Source organism: Miniopterus schreibersii (genome assembly GCF_964146895.1).
Source record: "Miniopterus schreibersii genome assembly, chromosome: 17".
NCBI lineage: Eukaryota > Metazoa > Chordata > Mammalia > Chiroptera > Miniopteridae > Miniopterus > Miniopterus schreibersii.
The window spans coordinates 13780091-13807607 of NC_138117.1; the positions used below are offsets into that span (position 1 = coordinate 13780091).

Here is a 27517-nt window from a genome sequence, read left to right on the forward strand (position 1 = left end):
TACAGCTTATAACATAACTTTTATTAGAAAAGTTATACATAACATAGCATCAACTATTTTCAAGAACAATATTAAACCCAATAAGCAACAAAAACCAGACTAACAAAATGTGTAACAAGAAACTAATGACCTTTCTATAATCAAACATTCAATTATCTACAATGTCTTTTTACAAAGGGGGAAAAATCAACGGCTTACAGGCACATTATAGTGAAAATAAAGCTGCAATAGCAATTTTATACAATTACCATTCTCAAGAAAATGAATCATTAAAACAGTAATTACGTGTTCACAAATTTAAAACATTTCACTTAATTTTAAATTATTGGATATACACTGAAGTCTGAGTTTTGAACGTGATTTTTTTTTCCACAAAAGTGCCAACACTTAAGCTAGAACTCTCAGTGTAATTCGGTCCTAAAAAGTTAAGACATTTTGATAATCATAAGTCACATAATTTCTGGTGCTATCTGGTCTGTTAATTATAAAGCCTTTATTTGGATGTTTTTCTTCACTTAAATTATAGGAAACCGGATATAGGATTTGTTGCAAAGCTACTGAAGTTCCAAACACAGTATGTGCAGCGTTGGAAAGAGAGGTCAGTAATAAAACTTATAATAAATATCAGAGAAGCCATAGTTTTTACAGCATTGTCTGCTACAGGTTAAGTCAACCAGGTGTATGATTTCCCATCAGTCTGCCCTCCTTTTAGCTGGCACAGCAATTTCTAGTTTCATGATCTGAATACTCAAATATACCCAAACATCTTTTTAAAACTTTGATTTATAGCTCCTGGAAAATTATAAATGTTTAAATTCATTCTACTCTAAAAAGTCTATTTCTGCTCATTTTAGAGCCTCACTAAAACAACGGATTTCAGGATAGTTAAGGTTCATTAAAAATATTCATGGAATGATTTATAAAATAGAACACTTTAAACCAAGTCCTATCATTTGTAGCTGAAGGGGATGAGTTACAACACAATTTCCCACACCCCCTTGGTCATCATGGAATTACAGTTTATGTATCTCGAGGACAATCTCTGTTTTGGGCACCATCACTAAGAACAATGGTTACCAAGAAGACTGCCAGTGTTACTGATGGGAAAAGACAATTTCTTTCTAAGACTCACACCCTAGTTCTTAAATGGTCAGACATTTTTCCTGACAAGTTTTCCTTTCCAATGCAGTAATGGAGAACAAAGCTAAAAATCCTGACTTTTGACTGCTACTCAACATTATTGCATGTGCCAATATTGAACACATATGTTCTGAACTGTTAAAATAACCTTCTGGTCCTTGGGGTGCTTGTTTTCTCCATCAGAACACAAACACAATCCATACAAGCAGTTTCCCTTAAAGATGAAACTGATAAATTTAAAATACTGGAAAAAATGAAGAAAAAGGCAGAGACTTTGTACAGACAAAAATCTGAATTTTCTTAAAGGGTTTGTGTGCCCTACACATGGGGGCAATTTGTACACACTAGTGAAATGAACACTAGCTACAATGCTTCTAAGCTGCTCAAATAATGTGGAACCTTGGTCCAGGTGTTGCGATGATGTCACTGTACGGTTCTTCCTGTGTCAGCTCAATAGCTTGCTGCTTTTTAAGAACCAAGAAACTGTAGAACTTTGCTGCAGCTTGCTTTCTGTTCGTGTTTCGACATAACTCAAGCAAACTGATAGATTCAGCTCCAGTTTTAGCAAGAGCTCGCTGAAATAAAAAAAGAAAGAATAAAATGAAAGTAATTTATATAGTAAGATGCCACTCTGGGATACTGGAAAAGGTATACTGTATTTTCACTCTTTTGGGGGCTGGAAGTAGACTTCTTGGAATAGTAACAGTCTCACATTAATCAAGAAGACAAAAAGAAAGTATATCTAAAATCATAAATCCAAGGATTATTATTAAAATGACTCATTTCTTTGGACACCTAATGTGATACAACAGTCAAATCTAGCACTTGTATTTCTTAAATTTCAACTAATTCCAACTATCCTTTGAATCTATTTTAGGAAACCTTGAGCAACTTCCCTGGTATGTCATCCATGCTTAAGATATCTCTCTTGTACCTGATACTTTAAGGCCCAAGGGTAAGTAACATCTGACATTACAATGATTCAACAAATTTAATGATTCAGAGAAATTAAGTAAGATGACACACAAAGGAATACCATAAATCACCACCACAATTCTGCTTTTTGAGATAAACCATAGGAAAGTATTCCCCTGAATAACTTCCAGGCTAACCCCTTGGCCTAACAGTTTATGTATTAAAATAGTTTAAAATATATAGTTCTAGAAAAAGTTTCACAAAGGTAGGTTTTCTGGTTATAGCACTTTCTGAGGGAGTAATGCCACAAGTCCTTGCTGAAGATTCCAAGACTGCACCGGCATACCTGAAGACCATGCAGCATCTGCTGAGTCCTTTTGTTCCATCTTCTTTCTTCTTGATCTTGATCACCACCAGAAGCATCTTCATCCTGAAGGAAGATGACCCCACACATTAAAAAAATAAACTGATAAAACTGCGATAAAACTCTGCTGCAAAAGGAAATATTTCTCTATCTCCTGAAAGCTCTAAATGGAACTATTTTGACTAACAGGAAATTATGCTTGATGCTGCTGAAAAATCACTTAGATTTAGTATCAAGTTTGTCTTTCTTAAATTTACAAAGGAAAGTCCTCTGTACCTACAGGCAAACATCTGGCTGAACAGATGATTCTGTACTGGTCTATAAAGATGTGGTCTATACAGCATGGTCCATGGACTACTGCTGGGTGGTTATTTGGCCCCTGTTAACATAAGGAACTTACGCTGAGATATTAATCATCTATGCCACCAAACACACTGATGATCTCAACTGAATATGTACATATTATTTTTTGGAGCATGATATTCTAGATGAGCTATTATCTTCTGGCAGATTTCTAATCTCACTGTGGACCAGTACCAAAAAGAGGCCACAACCTAGCAAAAATGAGTAAGTTATTGTTCTATATGGTGTTTTAAAAGAAATGGGCTATGACCCATAATATATATTTTACTTGAGCCACCTAGCTCCCAGGCGATGTTAGAACTACCCACCATGTTCCAAAGAGCCAGAAGTGAACAGCTTTACAACATAATAGGAAGCACAGTGATTTTTAAATACCAATTCAATGCTAAGATAATGGCACACTGCACTACATAGGCTAGAGTAGTTCTGGGGCTCAATTTTGACTTTAAAACAATGTAGTGCTCATATGAAATCCTAAGCAATAAGTGCTTATGAAGTCTATGGCTGGCATAATGATAAATTACACCCCACCCCAGTCTAACGAAAAAAATTCATGCATGAAAAATGTTTGGTTATCTGAGTTCCAGACCACAGATAACAGTACTAATAAGAAATGACAATCGACTACTGACCACAAGGTAATGAAATCAGCTACAATTTAGATGTCAAGCAAAAAGAGTCAGTGCAGGGCAGTCCTCTGTCCCTGAAAGCCACCTGGGAGCAATGAGGTACAGCACAGCATAGTCTGTATTCTCAATGACGAGCCAGACCCATGTGCATCGGTGAAACCCTGCTTGTGTCTGAACGTGCTTCATCCCTCGGGAGGGAGCAGCGCAGCAGAGCCGGAAGGGGCCCTGCGTGGCGGGGCGGGCTGTGCAGAGCCTTACCTCCTCCTCCTCCTCCTCCTCCTTCTCCTTCTCTTTCTCCTTCTCCTTCTCTGGCAGAAGGTCCAGCTCAGGGATTAACTGACAGATGTTTGGAGGTTCTTCTGGGGGCAGCTCTACAGGCGGGATTTCCATCTGCTCTACCTGCTGAGGCTTAAAGCAATAAAAATAAGGCAATTAAAGGTGCATATTTTAAGGGTAGCTTCTTTTAAATATGCAAATACATAGTTGCTAAAGTTTTCAAAATGAAAGAAACACTGGGCCATGGCGCTGTGCTTCCTTGCAATCAGAAACTGGTTATACAGGGCAGGGCAAAAGGAGGCTTTCGGGTGTTCTTGTGGAAAATAATACAAGAAAACTTTTCACACACAACTGTAAATCTACTTTTGCCCCACCCTGTATCTTTTTATTTTTTTTACTTGTAAAGCACAACATTAAAGTATCGTAGTTTGCAAAAGAAATGAATCCATTATCTTATTATTCTAGAACAAAAGTGTTTCTATACTTACTTTTCAGGAGTCAAAAACTTAAAAGTCTATGTGAGAAATGTGCAAGTAAGAAAAACTATACACAGTAAACATCCTCCAAACTCTCTACAGTAGCATTTAAAAAGAAACACAGAAAACAGAACAACTCTAGGGCAGTGCAAAAAACCCTTACCATCAATTAGCCTGGTACTATCACCATTACTGCATAAAACTGCTTTAAGGCTATCACAACTAAGCTTGGGCTGTAAATAGTCTTGAAGCTTATGGAAGCAAATAAAGACATTATTTTTGGGGTCCATCTCTTGAATTTCCTTCCTCTTAGGCTTACTATTAACAGTTGAGAGCATTAAAAAACTGTAACAAACCAAAGGAATGGCAAGGAACAATTACCAGGAGAGGTACTAGAATAACACATTTATTTACCTGTCCCCATTCCGATTCCTGAGCTCAGAGAGAAAAATGCTCCTTTCGACAACTTCTTACCACCAGAGGGCACAGAGAACTAGTTCTTAAAACTGGCAGAGTATCTGGCCAATACCTCTTGATGGAGGCTGAACCAAGAGCCTCCTTTACTCAGATTCACTTATTCTATGTAGACTTAAGGTTGAGAAGTCCTAAGTCAGACCTTACTTCCTTTCTACCTATTTTAGTTTCCATATCTTTAGTAAACTTAATGGTAGCTAGTCTGATGAAGTAACCAGATGTTACTTCGCTTTCTTTCAGCAATTTGAAAAGGATACTCTGATTACTTAATACGATAGCCTAAAAGTGCCTAGTATTGGAGATATGCAAGAATATTTGGTAAAGATTAAACCAGAACCTGGAACAGAATAGTGCACCCAGGAATAAACCCACACATATCCAGTCAATTAATTTACAACAAAAAAGCCAAGAATATTTAACAGGCAAAGGACAGTCTCTTCTATATATGGTGCCAAAAAACCTGGATCCCTAATCTCCTACACCAAACACAAAATAGAATCATTAAAGACTTGTATGGTTTCTGGTATTGCATTCAAACTCCTAGAAGAAATTATAGGCCATAAGCTCTTTGATATTGATCTTGGCAATGATTTTTTGGATCTGACATCAAAAGCAGAAATAAAAAGGCAACCTACAGAATGAAGAAAATATTTGCAACTCATATATTTAAAAAATATTAACCCTTTATCAGATAAAAAACTCTCACAACTCAAGTAAAAAAAAATCTGATTAATGGAAACAACCTAAATGTCTGTCAGTGAATAAAGACATGACACACACACACACAATGGAGTACTGCTCAGCCATGAGAAAGAAGAAAATCATGTCATTTGCAACATCATGGATGAACCTTGAGGGCATTATGCTAAGTGAAATAAGTCAGACACGGAAAGACAAATATGGTATGATACTGCTTATATGTGGAATCTAGACATGCCAAACTCATATAAGTGGAGAGAATGGTGGTTACTAGTGTAACCTCTAGTTATAAGATGAAATTCTGTGGATTTAATACACAGTACAATGATCATAATTAATATGTAATTATGTACTAAAGTAGTTGAGAGAGTAGATATTAAGAGTTCTCATCACAAGAAAAATTTTAACTATGTGAGGTAATGAATGTTAACTTATTGTAATCATTTCATAATATTTACATATATCAAAACATTATGCTTTCACCTTAAACTAACACAGTTACGTTAATTATTTCTTAATAAAACTGGAAAATGTTCAATCTTGTTCATAAAGAAAAGAAAACAAGATAAAGTGGTTAGACACCTGGAACTGGAAGTGACAACCTGTCCCCACTTGGCTTGGAATGTGCAAGAATCTACTAGCTTATTTTCAAGTACAAAAATTCTATTTATCAGAAAGTTTCATTTTACTGACAAAATATTTAATACATGTAGAGTTTAACAGGTTCAATATACTGCTTTTCTTATTTTATCTAGAATTGTCAAATTCACCCTGAACTAATGTTTAAGAAAGAAAAATAAAACCAGAACCAAGTTCAGAGTCAAGGATGCTCACTTTAGGCCACTCTGAAGCAAGACTATCCAAGAATCAGAAAGACTGACAACTCCTAGAGCATCTTCTTTCACTTAAGGCACATTGTGCTCATACCACTGGCTACCATTCTTCCTCTCTGGGCCCATTACTTTGCATTTCCTGCCTGAACCAAGATACTTTAAAAGGGCTCCTTAACACTTGCTACTACTAGGGATTTAAAATGATTGTCTGAATGCCCCCAAACATCGTGATGGAAGAGATGTGCTTACTTACAGGGATCACAGGCTCTGGGTCAATTTGTCCTGCTTTTCGCTTAACTCCCTGAGGTGGTGGTGGGGGCATGGCTGACTCATCCAAGTTTGTTCTGCTGGTCTCCATCACTGACTCCTGGAGGCGGCTTGGCTCTTCCAAAATGGGCTCATCTGCAATTGGCCGTATGAAGAGACTTAGGTCATACAGTCTTAAACAGTATTTCAGAACCATTTACTTTTAATACTAATACACTAAAATATAGGTACTTTCTCTAATGAAGATGGCCAAGTAAAATTTTACCTCCACAAAGATTAGTCAATTTATAACAATACACTTAAAGGTGGGAAAGGACCTTAAAAGTCTCATCTCCAGTCCAATACAGGACAATCCTTCAGCAGACTATCATGCAGCCAGAAAACTTCATAGCTAACAAAGCAATCACACAATATAATAAGGCATGCATTTTGTTGTCCAAAAGTGGAGTATACTCCCTTGTTCCTGATTTCTTTTATTTCGATAATATATAGGTAAATTTTAAGCCAAATGTTCATGTAAACTTCATCAGGGAACTATACCAATAGAACAGACCGATAACATCACGCTGCTGGTGTTGCTGTTGCTGGTCCTCTCTGGGAACCTCTGGATTTTCAAATTCTTTGAGGAATTCATCCAAATTATCAGCCTCTCCTCCTTTCCTCCTTTTTCTAAGATCTTCTGGAACTAGAGGTGTAAGACAGCGTGTAAAGAGCTATAAAAAAAATTAAGAAAAAAAATTATTTTAAATACAAGATTTCAAATTATAGCTTCAGCTAAATTTTTAAAAAGCTGGAAGTTAAAAATTGAAATCCACTGTCTTGTAACTCAGAGATAGGACTTAGGTTTTAATTTATTTGCCTGAAGTTTATTTTCATATTGATACTTAAAATTCAATCCAACTGGGATCATATCAAATAGCTTTATGTAGAGCTTTTTCACTTATTATTATATATGGTAATCTAATTAACTATCATTTTAACATTTTAAATGCCTGCATAATATTCCATACACACATAGGTCTCACGCTTGAACCTCTTTTAAATATTTTAAGTTTCTTTTAAAAATTTTAAATGTAAACAACAATGTAACTGAACATCTTCAGAGAAATTGCTTTTCCATATTGTGAATTACTTCCTTAGGAAAAACTCCTATAATAAGACCACTAAGTCAAAAAATATAAACATAAATCTTCCAAATAAATACTGTATATGACCATGCTTTCAACAAATAGCAGTTTTACCATTGTCTTGCCGCTATGAAACACTTCAAATTTAGAACACAGTGAAATAAAGTAAAATCAATTGGTTCAACTTTAGAAAGAAGTTAACAGCCTAACAGCATTGCATCATTAGAAGCCTCAGAATCTTTCTTTGGAATACTCTGGAATCTAGTGAGCAGACAGGGCCTATTCTCATAAAGCCAGTGGGAACAGTATAACCATGATATTTTATCCAGAAAGCAACAACTAAAGATTACAGATTTGAAGCACAGTGCACAAGTAAAGCAACAGAACTAATAGTTTATCAAAGGAGGTTGAGAGAGATTAAAAATGTCAGTAGTTTCTTTGTACAGGGAATATTCATTCTACATCTTTTAGAAATGCAAGTGTCACTCATTTATCATGATCTTTCAGATCAAGTTATGTTCAGCATACTGAGATTTAAGAAAGAAAAAAAGGCACCATATAGTTGAAAAATACTTGACCAAAAATTATTCAAAGAAAGGTTTTAAAGGTATTTTTGAAAATGGTCAAAATGTACATGAAATAAAAAATTCTGCAAACTGGATTACCTTCAGTAGTCTGTTATTCCACAAAGGCTGGGCAGGTAAAGAGAACAGTTTTTCCACTCCTCCTGTCTCTTTCCACATCATCAATTTCTTGGTGGGTGGTGCCAGATCCAAAGTTGTAACAATGTCAGAATAATCACTAAGTTGGGCTCTAATGGTCTTGCTATCCAACTCTTTGACGCTGTCAACAATTAGCTTCCTCTTCCTCTTGGCTTTTGTTTCTTTGACTGAAATGATAAAAGATGGTCATTTTCCTGAGAGGGCAGCATAAACCACACAGAACCAGACTTGGTCTCATTGTATTGTTTTTCTACAAACCCAATCCAGAAGTAAAACCTCATGAGGGCAGAATCTCTCGTTTTTGTTTTGTTTTTTAAAGATTTTTATATTGGTTTTGAGAGAGAGAGAGAGAAGGAGGGAGAGGGGAAGACAGAAAAACATCAATGTGAGAGGGAAATGTTGATCAGCTGCCTCCTACACGCCCCCACCAGGGATCAAGCCAGCAACCAGGGCATGTGCCCAGACTGGGAAGTGAACCAGCAATCTTTCCGGTGTACCGGTGCACTAGATGATGCCCAACCAACTAGCAACACCAGTCAGGGCCAGAATCTCTTTTAAATGAGGCTTCCCAAGCAACATGCAGAATAAAGGCTGGCAATCAACAGGTGTTCAATAAAAATTTTCTGAATAAATGAATATGTATTTAGTACAAAATGAGTAAAATAACTCAAGAACCAATTCATATTTACCTATGTAACTTTATACAGTAAACATGGAATATATCACACTTGGGCTCAAGTTCTGGGTTGCCTTATTAGTTGAGTGAAAGGTAAGAAAAGTTAACTTCATCTTGCTTACCTCCCTCTTCATTTTCTTATTTGCAATATGGCCAACCACATATAGCAGTTGTAAAATATTTAGACCGTTTGGCATAGATTGAGTCCTCCATAAATGGTTGCAATTACTATGATTTTATTGGCAAAGTTACAATTCATATATGGCAGTTGTACAAGCAGCTTGATGACGTGAAACAAGCCCAAACCGTCAGATGGACCTGGAACTCCACCACAGACACATATATTTATTTCTAAACCTTAGTAAAACTTTGCACAGTAGGCAGTGTTATCTCAGTTTCTGAAGATAACAGAAAAGCTCATAGGATTAAATAAATTCCTTAAGATTTCATCCTGTCACACATGTTATACCCCATAGGTTTTCTTTTGTTTTTTAATCCTCACCTGAGGACATGTTTTTATTGATTTGAGAGGCAGAGGGAGAGAAACATAGACAGGTTGCCTCCTGTACACACCCTGACCAGAAATTGAACCCGTGACCCTTTAGTGCACAGGATCACACTTGAACCAACTGAGCCACACAGGCCAGGGCTCCCACAGGTTTTTATATATAAATTATTTGAGTGGTTCAAAATTTAAAAAGATTTTTTAGAGTGACAGCCTTTGTCTAAACTGTCCTCCAGCTACTGAGAGTTCCCTTCCTTGAAAGTAAAAGTTCTTAAAATAGCTGAAAAATCCTATTTGAAACACTGCAGCTTATCCCCTTTACCTCATTTATAGTCCTCTGTAATATGTCACTAATACAGCACATATTTTACTTACTCATGGTCTCCTAATTAGTGTTGCATGAGGATAAAGATTTCACTGTTACATTTTTAGTTCCTAAACAGTCAGGTACTTAGTAAACACTCTTTAAAAACCAGAAGCCCAAGTCACACATAATTTTTGGTGACCAGATTTTAAGTAGAAAACCCAAAAGGTTAACCTTGTTCTTTTCAAAAGTAATAACTATATCTTGAAATATACTGTAACTGATTTCAAGTATTCCATCCCATTCTACCCATAAACCATCTAGAAATTTTAAAGTTTCACATCCAAATCATATATCTCAAATTGCCTCTTTCATTCAGAAGCAGCAACCCCAATTAAATGTTTTGTTATGTTTCTTAATAAGCACCATGGCAACAATACTGCTTTTAGAATCTTTGATAGTTCCAGTTTAAAAAGAAAAAGTATTTTTAGGTTTTCCTAGATTGCAGCTAGAGTATATAGAACTTTAGAAGTCCTGTATTTTACTATAAAACACCTTCCAATGTTTTCTAATTGTTACACACATGACCTGTTGGCACTTTGGGAATCCAGAAAGACAAAGATACATAATAGCAGACAACTTGTTCTATGTTTTTATATTTCACAACAACACATACAAATATTCTGATACATGACTGCGACAAAGTAGAAAGATTATCTAAAAATGAGAGCAGTTTAGTGGACAACAGCCAGAATGAGGAAGTTCTGTAAGTCGAAAGGTATGCTCACCAGTGATATCAATCGGTTCCAAAGCAAAGGCTTCTTCTTCATTGGGAACAAGTGTTGTCTGATCAGTCATGGTTGGCAGTGGTTCGACAGGGTCCACTGAATCGGGACTATCAGGGCCACCCACTATAAAAACAGAAAACTGGTCACAAAAGGCTTGGTATTTACAGATACCCCACAAATGGCGAACGAGTTCCTGAAACACTGGAAAAAACACCAACCTACCACTGGTACCAAGAAAAGAGTTTTCTAGTTCTGAGGAAGTCCCTCCAAAGCTGAACCCAACTGGACAAAAAAGGGGGCGGGGCATGTGGTTAACCACCTGAGGCTCAGAGCCAGTGATCGATCATGAGCACTGCCGGCCCCACCTTTCGGCGTGGCTCGTCCACGCCCACCCTCTGGGAACCACAGGCCAGGCCCAGGCCACTCAGCGGGAGCCGCTTACTTGACACGTTATCGTCCTCGTCCATGTCATCGTGCGCCGGCTGCTCCGGCAGCATCACCCCCGTCTCCGACAGCGCAGGGGGGTCATCGAAGATGCCGCCATCATTATTGCTAATGAGTTTGTCATCTGAAATGGGGAATGCAATTTAGCTACATTTTATGAAAGAAATGCTAAAAGAACAATACCCAATCACTGGGAAAATAAAACTATGTTAAAATGGATTAAATTTAAAAATTTAAATCTGTATTCAATTTGCATCTGTTTCTCTTCTCTACAAGGTCATGTGCAAAAGAATAAAACACTTAGTATATAAACACATTTCTCATTTCTAACTTACACTCCCTAGTTATCTCTATTTAAAACATATCTACTTATCGTAGATCTCAAACACAAGCAGAGCAGTTTTAAGGACTAGTAAAATTTAAAACTGAGAATGTTTACTGAGCCAAGGGTCACAGTTCACACATACATGCCGAGAGAGTTACTCGAGAAATAGGATTAACAGCAGCTCTAACACATGAATGAAGAAACTATGTCAGAATAGCCACCTGTGACCTACCTAATATGCCACCATCATTTCCTTCTCCGAAATTGTCATCCTTATACTGGTCTTCATATTCTAGATGGTTAATTTTCTCATTCAGATTGCTGGTGCTCTGTTCGGGCTCTAACAGGAGGTTAGAAGCACTAGTGCTGACCAACATGTCGTCATCCTCAAAAGCACTGCCTTCTCTCATTATCTCACGGTCATCCATTCCAAAGTCACCTGAATAAATTTTAGTTAGTCATTAGCTGAAAAAAGTTAGAAACATCACTGTTACAAAAAAAAGGTTAATGATTTATAATTATGATGTCATATTTGCTTTCTGAAGTCTTCTTTATCTTTGAATGTTAAAACATCTAGTTTAAACTTCAAATCTTTAGCATCTATATATTTCATAAACTGATGCTCGGGCATGACTAGCAAATTCAAAGGTAAGATCCAAATTTAGGTTATCCTAAATATGATAAGAAAATCTAAATATGTATCCCTGTTAGGTTACATTAACATTCACAGACTTAAACTTTGTTATAATAGGTTTTCATCAAGAAAAGAATTTGGCTTGCTACCAGACTGAACACTATTCCAAAAGAACAGGTGCACAATGCAACTGTTCCAACACAGATAGTTTAAAAGTGCACATTACGTCAACGTTGAGACTTTTCACACCAATCAATATATGCTTTATTACTGTGTATGGTAAGTAGGAGCAGGCAAAGAAAGAACTCTAAGTCTGGTGCATAAATGGAAATGATGCTTAATAAACTGGTAGGAAGGGAAGTTCTTTTAAAATATCTCACATGTAAAAATGGGTGAGATGAAATTTTGTTATTCTGTCATTGTGAATGTAACATATGTCTGGTTTTCTTTTTCAAATTGCTAGCAGTGCCAAGCTTAATTATAACATAGCTAGTAGCTAGTGATTTGTTTCTCTATTACCAAAATCATTTTCTTGTAGGATACTGATGTTCCCAACTTCTTCTCTCATGGTTATCTCTTCCACTCTACTCTGGTTCAGGCTGAACTGCTGGGCTACATCGATGTCACTATAAAAAAAATTTCAAATACATTTTAGTCAAGTCTCATTGTAATTATAAAGTAATAAACATAGTCCAAGAACCTGAATGATCTGAATGTTAATTTAATTTGTATTTAAATTTTAAAGCCATCAATGACCAGCAAGCAAAATATAATATATAGAAATCACTACATAAGGCAATATGGTATACATAGGAAAAACATAAGGGGGAGATAGAGCTAGTGTAGATTCCTGAGAGGCTATGACACATATCAACCAAGTGCAGTATGCAGACTGTGTACGGACCTAACTCAAACAAGCTAGAAGGGATAAAAAGGGCTGTGTGTGTCAACTGGGACATTTGAATGCTAATTGGATATATACTAAGGAATTACTTCAATTTTTCTAACAATATGATGCTATTATGGATATGTTTTAAAAATTCCTTACTTCCAAAGCGACACATTCTGAGGTATTTACAGAATTCAAGATATGTGTTATTTGCTTTAAAATAATTCAGTGGGGGCTGGAAGGTGAGTTGGGGAAGTACATATGAAATAAAATTGCCAATCATTGATAATTAACTCACACACACACAAAAATCAAAATGATGCAAATTTAATTAGGAGTCATAGATCATTTTAAAAAGCAGAGAAATTTGTCAAAAGATAAATGGGATTTGGTATAGAGGGTTTCTTGGTTGTCAACAGTGCTCATCAATCACTTAGAAACTTACAGTCACATTTCATGTCATGGTAGTGATAGCTGGATTTTGAGGACTTGAGGAGAGAAACAATATACCACAGTATTCTGCTATAATGGCCATCTCTGTACAACTTTCTCCTGTTAAATGTGTGTTTTGACAATGACTCTTTCATGCTCTTCAAAAAAAGCTACCTCATATATTTATTAAAATAAAAATACAAAAATTGTGGCTGAGTATAGCTTGGCAAAAAAAGAGAGAAAATTATGAGTAGATGATTTTAATATATTCTCCTAAAGAAAAATCATAAAGCAATAGTTCAAGTTTACTGATATCCTGATGTAAAGCACACACCTGGACAACTGTTCTGTTTATATAAGCTTTGACCTAAGCACATGAGAATTCTCGTATCTTAGCTGTGTTAAAACTGATTACCTTCTACACTATTTTCTCCTCATAGAGGCACTTCTAGATTATAGTTAGAAATACATATACTTCCATTTAGGCTCTACTATCCTTAATGAAAGAGTATGTATTTCAGCTAAATATTAATTCAATGTCGAGACTGTACATTGTACAAGCCAGTATGTTTTCTTGTAGACCAAGCCAACAATTAAAAAAATAAAAACAAGACATACTCTAAGTCAGGCAGTGGCTGATCAAAGTCATGAAATTCTTCAGGTAAGGTAATAGCATTGTAGGCAGCTTCTCGGTTTTCCTCAGGCAGGTCAACAACACCTGGAAAAGAAATGAGAAGCTTCAAGGACTGGCTACACCAGATTATTTTGGGATACAAGAAAGGTAAAGTCGGTGTGATTTCATAAGGTTCTATTCTAGAAGGGCGATAACATGTAAAGTACACTGAAGCACAAGTACTTTTGTTTCTCTATAATCATAAACCCTACTACTTCCTTTACAAAAAAAAGTCAAAGCACTAATTATGCACAAAGCTAATAAGTCTTTATAAGAGCATATGAACAAATAGTTAAAGATAAGCATGGAATTTATAAGGAACATGGAATGACTGCAAACCAGTACCCCAAATGTTAAGAGGAGTTGATTTTTTAAGGAAAGTGAGACTATAAGAGATTAATTTCCTTTATATTTTTCAAGCTGTCTGTAATAAATGCGCATTACTTTAAAGACAAAACAAAAAAGTGTGTTATTTAAACACAATGCACTTAGTAACTGTGTTAGAAATCATTCAAGTATCACAGCCTCTGCTTAAATATTTTGCTTTTAAAATATCATCTCAGATCTAAAAAATTTCACTATTCATACAGTAAAATAAATTCAAGTACTAGAATATAACCTTACTAGAAAATACTGTATAAAGCATCTCTCTTATACATTCAGATTACTTTTATTAGAATAAAATTTCATCAATGCTTTAAAAATTATTTGAGAAAAATCAAAACCTCAAATTTTCTTTTCTGGGCTGTATTTTTAAAAATCATGTAATAACTGGTTTCCAACAGTTTAATCTCTCACGACTGAGTTCTACGTAAGTTGCTACAAGGGGGTTAAACGAAAAAGGCAGCTCCAAAGGAAGAACAAAGAAGGGGTGATTGTCACAATTACATAGGTAGAACAAAAGTAAAGTGGGCTTCCTCCTCGAACCCCTGCCCCTCGCAGCCTTGCTGTATTTTGAAGGGTCCTTTGTACTGAAATTAAAATAGGACATGCTGATATAGAATTTTTTTTTTAAGTAGTGTTTCACACCAAGCATAAGAAAGTCCAAAATTTTTTAAAAAGTCAATAATACCTGGCCGAAAAGCCATCTTTATCTTAATGAATGCTTCATTACAGTCTGCAAGGAGGTATTTGGCTTTTCTGTGATAGATTCGAACTACTCCCAGTAAGAGATGTCCTGATGTTCGAAGTGCCATCTTTACCTGTGAACAAAACATTGATATTAATCTAATTTATAAAGTTAATTTTCTGGTTTTATAGGTAATCATACCCCAAAGCTTGTATTTTGTTCAATTTATAGGCAGTTTTTACTTTATTTCTTCCTATTTTTAAAATCATTTATTTGAAGTTATCTCCATCACCTGTATTTTCTCACTCCCTTTACCTGTCAATTCCCCAAGTACCCCCAAAGGATAGACTAGCAGTAATTCATGAAGTTAACACAGACAGACACGAAGGTAGCCATGAAGCAGGTACTAAAGCATTTAGTGGATTGTTGTCATTAGCACACTAAGGAGCATGTGGCACTTTTAAAGGCCAATCCAGAGCCACTGCTCCTTGATGGCTAACTGAACTGATTCTGTTTAGGAAACAAATGTCCCCATCGAAGGGTGATTGTTTCATTCTTCTCTGCTAATGCCTACTCTTTTTTAAAAAATCCTCACCCAAGGATATTTTTTCCACAGCTTTTCAGAGAGACAGAGAGAGAGTGGAAGAAGGGAGAAAGAGAAACGAGACAGAGAGAGAGAAACATCGATGTGAGAGAGACACACTGACTGACTGCCTCTCGCAGGAGCCCTGACCAGGGATCAAGCATGGGATCCTTTAAGTCCCCAGGCCAACGCTCTAACCACTGAGCAAAACTGGCTAGGGCACTAATGCTTACCCTGGAGTGAGCATGTTAACAGCTCAGCCAAAGAAGTAAGTATAAAGTATGTCAAGGAGCTCCTAAGAAAGGTTCCCCATGAAAGAAACATGCCCCCCTCCTCCCTCTCCTGCACTGCAAGTGGGTGGGGTCTGGAGCTGTTTACAGTCACCCTGTACCGAAGAGGCCCGAAAGTGTGAGGACAAGAAGCCAACACACTCAAAATGGTGAGTCCTTGGGTGACATCACTGACCTGCTGAATCAACCCTGTGTCTTTCTATTTCTAAACTTCTAATCAAGTAAGACTGTTCATTTCCTTACTGTTTAAGCCACTTTCATGGAGATTTTAGTACCCGACTGGAAAGCTGCCTAGTCATAAAGGAAAATGGCGCCCATCTTTTTTCACGGGGAAATACACTCCTTGGCCTGTTTTTCCAAGGTAGATCTTGATAAACGCTTATGTGGGATGAGATGCAGTAGTTGGAAAAAGAATGAGAGAAGTAAACACCCCACGTACACAGAAGGATTCAAAGTTCCTCTGGCTATGGATACCAAGAAAAAATTTTGAGGGAATAAGACAACATGAACTCATACTTCCTCAGGTCATTTTCCAAATCATATCATAAAACTCAGCAAATTCTAAGGTAGCAAAGAACATTAAACATTTTCTTAAATTATAACTAAGAAATTACATTACTTACAAAACATGTTACTTTTAAGTTATATGTGCCCTCTCTACAGTACCTAGAATTCCATTTATAATGACTCTCAGGGTCTATATTTAAGGCCACTTGACGTGAGTTACAGCAAAAATTATGAAGTATACTGCTAAAGTTTACTGCTATAAATTCTAAAGTTATAATAAATATGATAAAAATCCAGGACTTATTGCTATGAATGGAAAACGAAAATCTTTTATAATATGGTCTTAGGAAACTTAATATTGACTGTACCTTCACCTAAGAAAGGAAGAGAGAGAAAAACCAAAACACTTTTGCTTGCCATTATCTTGTCCAGAATTAACCACCTTTACAAGCAGTGTTTGGGTAAAGGCTTTCTTTCTGGATTAATTTGGTTCAAAGTTTAGCTCCTAGCTCATGCTAAGAGCACAGGTATAATGAAGAACACAGTTTCTATATCCAGGGAGAGTTCTGCAGAGGTTGCCAGTGCCTGTTCCAACCACACAAAAGGGAAAAAAGAGAAGGCACGCAATACCAACTGAGCCATGTCTGGCACTTGCTCTAAACAACTAAACCAGCATTCCCAACTGCATACCAAGAGCAAACATTAGAAATTTTCAGATCATCACTTTACCCTGTGGAAATATCTTTCTATTCTATCACAATAAAGTAAAATCAATCAAATAAAAACCCACTTAGAAATGGTTCTTAAATTAAGTTATCTCTTCCAATATACTCTGCAATTTTTTATATTATTCCTGAACCTAAGGATGCCTTGCTTTGCGGCTGTTGGTGCATACTATTTGTCGTGTCCCTAACAGGTTGCAAAGTACTCTGCACATACTATGAAAAAACTTGTTGTCCTTTTAAGGACATGCAAATCACCCTCAATATTTGCTTATGGATGTTAAAGATTACCCACATATATCATTTTAAAGAAAAGAGCTAAATTTCTCCTTTTCCGTAAATTTATCTCAATAAGCATACCTATAAAAAAGTGAAAATCATGTTTCCATACAATTCGACTGGCAGTGCAATCTGGTACAATCTCCTCACAGAGGAAACGTTAATGCCTATCAGTAATCTAAAAACGTGAATTTATCACCTGGCCCTTCAATTACATTCCTAAACATTAAGGTTAAGGAAAGACTTATAGATGTGAAGATTTAGCAAGCAATGTTTACTAAATGGTTTTTTAAAAAGAGAAAAATAAAGACAACCTGCAATCCTACCACCTCAAGAAGCCTTCACCAGTACTCTGGTTGGCCTTCTAGGCCTTCACGTAGGCACGTACTCATCATTTTCCTTCTTTTTGTGTGTGTACGTAAAAACTCCATCATCCTGTTTTGTAAAGAGACTGTTTAAAAAAGGCTCTTTTGATAACATTATCATAATTTTTAATGGCTGCACTGCATAAGACCAGAGGAACTAAAATAAAAAAATTTAGGAAAAAACATGGATTATTAGAAAAAAAAAATACTGATAACATAAATCATACGTAATCAACACAAGTCCATAATTCTCTACCCGAAATCCTAGGGGCCAAATGTGGTTTGGCATTCAGAACTTCTGAATATTATAAAGGTAAGGCAGTACATGTGCTATATACTAAAACATCCCCAGGAGTGTACAGAGCAGCCTCCCACAATCATACACACTAATATTTCTATAGTGAATTTATGAATATGCAAATTACCTTGCTTCAATTTTGGTCAAGTCTGTTTCTGTTTTTCTGTATTTAAGTTCTGTGGATAGAGACTATGACACTGCAATGCAACCATTAAAAAATGACAGAACTATGACCAGAGCTTTTCCTGAATGCAGTCTTGTTACAAAACATATTAATTAATGAAGTATTTGTGTACATGCATAAAAAGACAAAAATTATGTGTAAAACACATGCACAAGTTAAAGTCTAGAAGACATCAAAATACTAAAGGTTTCTATAGGTGGTAAGGCTATTAGGTTACTTCTTTTCCTCTGTAAAGTTTTCATTTTAATAAAGTTTTGAAATTAGTATTGTCTTAGAAATAACATGACAGAAATGTCTTTAAAACCAATAAATTCTAGTAGCTATAACTCTAAAACCAGCAAAAATTCCACATGCAGACACTTTATAATTTACTCTAATTCCAAATACAAACTCTCACTTTCCCCATCTAAAACATACACTTTCCCATGTAACTTTTCTGAACAAGTCTCTGCAACATCCATGCTTTAATTCTCCAAGAACACCTCACTCTTTCAGCAATAAAGAACTAGTCTTATTCATTTAACACATTATGCCAATATTGTCCAAACTACCTATGCTAAGGAGTAGCTCCCAATGCTGATCCAGACAGCTGTGATTTTGAACGTTTTTACAACAGGACAATTAGTGCATGTATGTATAAGGTCCAGGAGAGGACTTTTAGAACACAGATGTTATAGATATAAAATATTTAAGGACTTCCCTTATTTTGAGATTCCTTCGTACATTTTTGAAGTCAACATGTCTGTTCTTCAATGAAATGCTAATGATGAATTGCATCTGTGTGTTTTAAAGATCCTTTCTTGGCAACACAAAAGCCCCATATTACTCTAAGTTATTCTATTTCTAAGAAATCCAAGGGTGGAAATCACTGCTTCAGAACAGTTTCAGAGGATGTTAATAAAAGCTTCTCCAGGAACAGAGCAGTCAACAAGGCAGATAAGGGCAGGACATACATGACGCTTCCCTTCTAGCGGGAGATAGAGAGGAATTAAATATTTTGGAGAAGAGCACAGAAAGCACCCAAGTCCTGAGATGGGGAAAAAGTCTTCAAGAAACAGCAAGTAGTCAGTCCTGTGAAGTTTAGGTGGAGCAAGTGGTATGGATACTATCTGCTAGATAGATAAGACAGATCTGCCCCCTATAACCTTTTCTAATTAATACGTCTTTATTTTGAATATTTTGTAAATTCCCAAATGAGGAGCGCTCACACACATATTTTAGCATAAAAATATCTAGAAAGCCAAATATAAAATATTTGGGTACTGCCTGAACTCATGGTTATCTACAGGCAAATGAAAATATCTGCATGAGGAGAGAATATCAAACTGGAACTCTGGATAATCTATGGATTCTCTTTGCCTCCAATATACGTAGATGCCTACTTAAAAGTTGATTTATAGAAGTCTATTTTACACATCAACAATCAATCAACAAAATAAATGAAAATAACAGTATCAAACATACCTTAGGTGAGATGATACTCTCCACACTGCTCTCTAAATTACACTCAAACACATGGGCTTTGGTTAGCTTCTTATCCCAATGGGCCGCTAGCCAAATTTTGGCCAGAGGCCCTCTTTTACTGAGGACAAAATGTGCGTAGAACATTGTTCTGGTTGACTATCGAACAGGAGGAAAAAACCTAAAAAGGAAAAAAGTTAATATAAATACATGTAAGAATTGAAATATTTATCACAACATATAAGCAGTCCGAAAAGTTTCCTATTTCATACTAAAAGTATGAAAACTACAAAAGGATTGAATTTAGTATGCATTAAAAATAGCACAACCTGTTGCTTTACTTTTAAGAGGGCAGAAAAAGACCCCAAAATATTAAAAGCTGAAGGGAAAGGGGCAAGAGTCAAATTATACCCACGCCCTGCTGCCACCTTAAAAGTGCTACTTCCTTTTAAAGTAAAACTGTCACCAGAGAACTATCATTTTTGAAGTTCCATCAAGTGTTAATTCCATTCCTATCCTGATTCTTGACCATGGAGAAAGTCTGCTTCTGACCAAAAGCTAGAGAATGTATTCTTCATGGCAAGAAAAGAATGCCCAAGAAGAAAAACATTCAGGCACAAATATTCATCAATGTGTAAACTTCCATTTTTGGAACCCCATTAAAAACTAAGATTTTCTCAGCTTTATACAATAATCAGTATCTCATGATGAGCACTCTGCTAAGCATTTCATATTCCATCAAGCAAAGACAAATAGGTGGGTTGGGCCTATGGTGAGTAGTTTAGAATAGCTGAAGATTAAAAAAATAAAGTATTGTATCTAGTTATTTCAACTCAAGAACTTGAAAAGCACTTGTCTACTTATAATTTAAAAACTAAATTCAAGACAATGATACAGTGTAACATTTATCTTATGCTAATAGTCTTAGCATAAATACAAGTATGTTATTCACATTCTCTTTCTTTCCTCAAGCTAATGTATTAATACAGAAGGAAAAAAGGCAGCCTGAACATTCCAGCTTAGAGTATATTAACTGTGTAAATCGCTTTTGCCCTTATATTATTTTTCCCTTTTTCATACATTTTAAAAAGTCTATTTGCCAAATGAATTCCTATCTTTTTCTAAAATGCCCACAAATAGAATAAGATATGTGATGCTTTTACAGAAATAAACTCAAGCACACCCATAACACAGGAAAACTACTTCAAAACCAGGCCACTGATACAGCGTATGCAACAGTTCTTTGCCACATGTGTAGATCTGTGAAACCATCACCCACGCAAGTAAGATATAGAGCTAATTCTTCATCACAAAGTTACTCCCCCCCCCCCCCCGCTTCCTTGCTTGGTACTATTCCTATGCCCTGTCAACCACCATTCTCTTTTTCATCTCTAATTTTGTCATTTGGAGAACGTTGCAGAAATTGAATTGTATAGTATGTGACTTTTTGGACTCAGCATAATGCTCTTGAGATCCATCTAAATTGTTGCATGTATCAACAGTATGCTCCTTCTTATTGCTGACTAGCATTCCATGGGATGGATATACTACAATTTACTTAGCAATTCATCTCTTGAAGGACATTTGGTTGTTTCCAGTTTTTGGCTACTGCAAATAAAACTGCTATAAGTATGTGTGTATATAGACTCTTTGTGAGCATACATTTTCATTTCTCTAGGATAAATGTCCTGAAGTGTGATTTCTGGATAGCATGGCTGAGTATATGTTTAAGTTTTTAAAGAAACTTTAATATAACCCCTATCAAAATCCTACTGTGATTTTTTTTATTGGTATTGAAAAGACTTTTTCTAAAGTTTATATGGAAAGGAAAAGGGACTAAAATAGCTAAAACTGTTTTGAAAAAAAAAGTCTACCCAATTTCAAGACTTATTATATAGCTACAGTAGGCTGTAGCTATATAGTATGGCAGAAAGACACACAGATCAATGGAATAGAACAGATAACCCAGAAATAGATCCACAAAAATAAGCCCAACTGACTTTTCATAAAGATGCAGAAGCAATTCAAAGAAGGAAGAATAGTCTTTTCAACAAATGGTGCTTGAGTGGCTGGATATCATCCACAGGCAAAAAAAAAAATGAACCTTGACTCAAACCTCACACATTATATAAAAATTAATTTAAAATAAATCACAGACTTAAATGCAAAACTATAAAGTTTTTAGGAAAAAAAATATGGAAACCCTTTAGTACCTAAAACTTGGTTAAGAATTTTTAGACATGACACCAAAAACATGTCCCATAAGAAAAAACACACCAATAAACTGGCTTTTATCAAATATAAATTTTCCTCTACAAAGGAGCCCACCGAGGATGCAAAAACAAGATACAGTGGGGAAAAAAGTATTTGCAAATTCTGTATCTGACAGGGACCTGGATCTAGAATATATAAAAACCTCTCAAAACCGGAGTTTAAAAAATCCAATTAGAAAATGAGCAACAGAAATGAGCAATTTCACAGAAAAGGATATACTGATAGCAAATAAGAAGAGATGCTCAACATCACCAGTAATTAAGACTTCACCGCACACCTATTACAAGAGCTAAAATAAAAATTAATGTTAACAACAGTGCTGGTGAGGATACCCAGAAGCAGCACCTCTCAGTCACTGCTAGTGGAATGTAAAATTTCTTTTGAATTAGCTTTTTTTAAAAAAAGATCCAGAGTAAGTTAATTCTAATTTTTGTTTTAACAAAGAGACTAAATTTTAAAATGAGAACTTTGCTTACTGTCCTTTCAATTAAAAACTGTGCCCATTTTTTCCAATGATGTACGGAAAATATACATTAGTTAAACGTATCAGAGGCAAGAGATTGCATGCCTGTCAAAAATGTTTGGGAGGGTGGAGGTGCAGGAGTAATTCAGTCAGGTTTGCCTCATCTCCGTTTTCTATTGTAGCAAAGGGTATTCAAATTCTCATTCTCTGAACAGATGCTCCTAGGGGGTCATTAATTCACACTTGGAAAATTTTCTCAAAAGAAAAAAATAAAACAGGTTTCACCAACTGCCTAATGCTGTGAACTCTATCTCAAATACAGAGTTAAGCAAAGAACTAATGAATATTAAGCCAGGAAGAATTCAGATCAAACACTAAGGCAGAAGCATTAAATAATGTCTCAAGTGTATGCTGTATCCCACTTAGAAATATTTTATAGATCAGAATATATTGCCATAGTCAAAGACAGCCTCCTGTGTTGCAAATCAGTGCTTCTACTTGAAGCCTTCAAGTTAGCACAAAAATTAAGCTGCCTCTACAGCATTAAAAATAAAACCTACAGGATTTTGCAGCAATCCAATATGGCAGTGTTCTTAGAAATATAGTCACTGTCAGATACAAGTCCCAAGTGCTACTCCACAAGACAGCTGTGTTCCAAATAAAAACCCCTTCTTAATATTTAGCTTCTAGAATACTGCCTGCCACATGACAACTACTAAATATGTGCTTAATGAATAAGGAAATAAGATATACCAAGTGATCTAATAGTTGAAATATGTAAATAATTCTGGAGATTTTAGAAATTAAAACTACTGGTACTTCTCAACAGGTGTCAGTAAGTCATGGCCAGCACTTCAGCTACTAAGAGAGTACCATGCCTAAAATATCCCAGCTATGCAGAGGCAGAGATTCCTAAATAGATGTTTTCTTGACATGGGACTAGGGGTGGGGGGAGGGTAACTACAGCAGAGTGCTGCTGAAATTATTTGGGGAAATAATTAGCAAGAGGAAATCATCCTAATAACTAAAGGAAGCCTGAGGTACAGTGGTGAATCAACTATTGGCTTATATCTAAATAAGGAGAAAGTGTAATCACTGTTGCCTTTTAAACCATTTCTCTCCCTTAATAATACCAAACTTTAGCCAGCCTTAAAACAAAAAAGTTGATTAATCTCTGCAGGTTCTGAAGATTCTAAATTTTGCTAACCCTTTACAGAAGACCTTAGCAGAAGGCCAGCATCCCAGAGCATAGTTTAGAAATTTTGATGTCTCAATTTTTTCTAAAGCAGCAAACAACTTTTTTCAATTGCTCCTAAAAAAATAAATTTAAGTCTGATGTGAAATGGCAGAAAGACTGATATTTTAGAACACATTCAGGAATGTAAAAACCCAGCATTTTCTTTAAGATCTTTTCAAAAAGCCAAAGTCAAGTTACAGCTCATGTATCTACAGTGATGTTCGTGGACAGTGGTTGTATATGGCCTCTTTGAAAGGCAATTTAAGCAACATCTTATGAAAATTTCAAACACTCATACTTCCTAATCAGAAACTGTACTGCCAGAAATAATGCCAAAGATATACTTAGAGATGTATAACATTAATACTAAAAATTTGTTTAAATCTTACTAAGCTCTAAGTATTTTACGTATCCATCCTCTTCATGACAGCCCTATAAAGTAAATTTATACTGGTCCATTTTACAGGCCAGAAAACAAAGAAAAAGATGATAAGTAATGTGTCAAAAGTCACTAATGTTTAATGCAAACGGAACTTGAACTTCAGAGCCCACACCTCTAATTGTAACACTATGTTGCCTAGCCAGCATGACTTTTAATAGCAAAAGATTAGAAATACAGTAACCCACCTGGGCAGTAATAACAGACTTTTAACAAATTAATACAGCCATATAACAGAATTCCAAGCAGCCTTGAACAAGGATAATATATGTATTTGAAAAGAGGGCTTGCACTAGCCAGTTTCCCTCAGTGGTTAGAGCTGTCGGCCCTCGGACTGAAGGGTGTCGGGTTCAATTCCAGCCAAGGGTACATACCTCTGAAAAGCAATGGAAAAAATATCCTCAGGTGAGGATTAAAAAAAAAGGTAGAAGAAAAAAAAAGAGGGCTCTCTACATAAATTACCTGCACATGCATAAGCACGACATATCTGTGTTGTACAAATGAAAGTGATGACAATGGTCACCTCTGGAAAGTGGATCTGCTTGGAAAGTAAGGCCTACGCTTTTGTACTACTTGATTTTTTTTTTTTTTTAAACCTTGGGACATACACATACATCACCTATTCAAAGTAAAATTATATTGGGAGTCACGACCACTCCATTAACTAGCAAGTTAAGCGGCTTAATCTGTGTAGTTCACTTTCCTATAAAAACCTGAAAGGTTTAAATTCAGTGATTTACTACCCTTGGAAAATGCCAAAACCTGAGATGATAATGGAACTCTCTCTCTGGGGTGGGGGTGGGGGGCTAGGGGAGTGTTTCAGGGACAGAAGGTATTTCCAACCCTTCACACTAGAGATCCCCCCTTTTTGGTACTAACATTCTTTGAACAAGAGTTTTACAATCAGTCCTCAGTTCAAATTCTGCTCCTTCCTTAGTTGTTTTGTAATGGTTAGAAGTCACTTAACATCCGAGTTTCCGCTTTCTCATTTATAAAATGTGGATAATATTTACCAAACACGGTTATGAGAATTACCTAGAACAGCATACCTAAGACAGCGCTGCTGTGGATGAAAACAATTTCAAAAAACTCACACAATATATACTAATCAGCATGATCATGCCTAACAATCTTGACATTACATTTAAACAAAAAACACAGAATATTTACTTCTCAAGAATTAGAAGTTTCTCTTTTGTACCAAACTACAAAGACAAAACTGCTAAGAATTTTATGTTCCAATAAATAGGAATTGGGAAATTCTCAACTTTAAGAATACATTTAATTAAAACGTAATTCTAGAGTGTACTAATGTGTTGTCTTTATAAACATAAAAAAGGTAAATAAAGGTCATACTCTACCAATGTAATTCTGACTTGAGTACAAAAAAGCTGTTATGCACTTGCTGTCATCTCAGCTACCTACAAACTGTTAAGTAACTTAATCACTGGATATTAATCAGCCTCATCAATGTCTTGTTTCAAAAACAATTAGTTGCCTTCAACATTAAACAAAGAAACTTACTGACTCTATAACGTAGCAAAGCTTCTCCAGCCTTGTCACCAAACTTCTGCAGACTCACACAGCTCACTGGCATTTACATTCAATTTCAGAAAACAGGGACAACTTTTCTGGAATTTAGTGATTATTCTAAACCGTGTAACGGGAGCCAAGATTAACTTTCGCTCGTAGAGAAGCCGATAAACACAACCCTTTACCAGAAACCATAAAAAACACAGGCGCGTTTCTGAACGCTCAAGACAGCCTGACAAATCACAAGGTGGCCAGACAGACCCTCCAGCGTTTCCTCCTTTCAAATTTGAAGAAGGCCGCTCAGTCGGGCAGCACAGCTCGAAAGCGTCGCCCCACACTCGCACAGGTCATCCGCAGCCTTTCTCAGCGAGGAAAAAGGCACCAAGCATTTGTCACACACACACACACACCTCCCCAATGCGTCTGCACAGCCCGGAGTCTTCATCGTTAGAAAAGTCGGGGGGCGGGGGGGACGACACACCAATTTTGCTCATTTCCTAAGAATCAGAAGCAGCTTCCCTAGATCGCGCTTTCTATTGGCCTGTCCGATATTAATTCCCAAACGTAAAATTTCTTCCTTAAAAAAAAAAAAAAAAAAAAGGGGAGGGGAAGCAGCAGCAGCCCCTGGCCAGGGGCCCGCCGCCGCCCTCCGGCCCCGCGGCGCCCGCGAGTCTCCGACCCCCGCACCCACGCTCGCCGGACCGTAGCTGCCCCTCGGGGCTGACATCGCGGGCGCCGGGCCCGCCGCCGCCGCCTCCAGCCCCGACTCCCGCGTCTTCCCAGCCAGCCAGCCAGCCATTTTTACCCGAGGAGTAGGCGGCCCGGTCCCTAGAGCGGGCTCGTTCAAACCTCCTCCCCTCCCTGGACACCCGCGGCTCCAGGTTTCCTCTGCCTCCTCGGGGAGATGCTGCTCCCCAAGGAGCCCGCACAGTAACGGCTTTGGGGGCCTTGGAACGGGCCACAACCGATTGTTACCGAACAGGCGACGATGCGGGCCCAGGCTGCGCGGGTCCCAGCCCAGGGCGGGCCCGGGGAGAAGCGGCCCGGGCGGGCGGCGCCGCCGCTCGGGGGCTCCCGGGTGGCTGCCCCGCCGGCGTCCCGGGGGGCGGCGAGTGCCGCCTTCTCCCGCCCCCCGGAGTCCGGCTCCCCGATCGCGAGACGGCGGGGAAGGGGTGGGGGGAGGGAGCAGGAGGATACGGAGGGGTCGGCCGAGGAGCTTACCTAGCTCTCCGCCGGGAGTAGAGCGGGCTGGGTGGCCTGGGGAGGGGAAAAGGGTCGGGGGAGGGGGCGGGGAAAGGGGGGGAGCCCTTGTGAGGTATAGCTTCGGAGCAGCCCCCGCCGCCGCCACAGCCGACGCCTCCTCCTTTCCGATTCACTCAAACAAACAAGATGGCTGCCGTTACGGCGCAGCTCTTCCTGCCGCCCAAATTCTCGGTTCAAATCGGCAGGATGTTTACGGTCAAAATGGTACCTGTGCGCCTGCGCGGCTCGCGCGAGCCCCCGGCGGCAGCGACGCAGGCGCAATGACCACTTCCTTTTCTTTGGCACCCGCCTCCGGGTCGGACGGCCCGAACTGAGCAGGCGCGGAGGTGATTCTCCCGGCGGAGGGTCTGCGAGGTTTGCGAAACTGGAGCGCAGTGCCGGCCGTCGGGGCGGTTTAGCTCTATTCCTGGGGTTGTTTTTAAAGGTGAAGAGCTGTCGTCGTGCAGTTTTGTGTAGCCCTAACCCCAAAATTCACTTTAATGGTTCCGTAACGACATAGGACCCTTAAACAGACCCCATCAAAGGTGGGGGTCCGTTCATTCAGTCGGCCTGTGTTTGCACACGGTCGCCTCTGAACCGCCTTAGGTGATGTCTA

At 37.5% G+C, this 27517-nt stretch overlaps 1 protein-coding gene across 3 annotated transcripts; it reads right to left on the reverse strand.

The window, feature by feature from the left end:
- On the reverse strand, positions 1 to 27205 carry RAD21 (RAD21 cohesin complex component). Of its 3 annotated transcripts, none has more exons than XM_081117081.1 (14): positions 26881 to 27205; positions 19717 to 19894; positions 15028 to 15157; positions 13901 to 14000; positions 12481 to 12587; positions 11560 to 11766; positions 11001 to 11126; positions 10559 to 10681; positions 8229 to 8452; positions 6990 to 7149; positions 6423 to 6571; positions 3670 to 3819; positions 2402 to 2485; positions 1 to 1715 (listed from the first exon to the last, which is right to left on the reverse strand). In XM_081117081.1, exons 2-14 carry the CDS (start codon positions 19858 to 19860, stop codon positions 1524 to 1526), a joined length of 1896 nt encoding a protein of 631 aa, XP_080973207.1. In that variant the 5' UTR covers positions 19861 to 19894; positions 26881 to 27205; the 3' UTR covers positions 1 to 1523. The 3 variants fall into 3 exon arrangements, with proteins under 3 accessions (XP_080973207.1, XP_080973209.1, XP_080973208.1); XM_081117083.1 differs by lacking the exon at positions 26881 to 27205 and adding an exon at positions 26465 to 26748; XM_081117082.1 differs by lacking the exon at positions 26881 to 27205 and adding an exon at positions 26635 to 26706.
- Between the last annotated feature and the right edge of the window lie 312 nt (positions 27206 to 27517).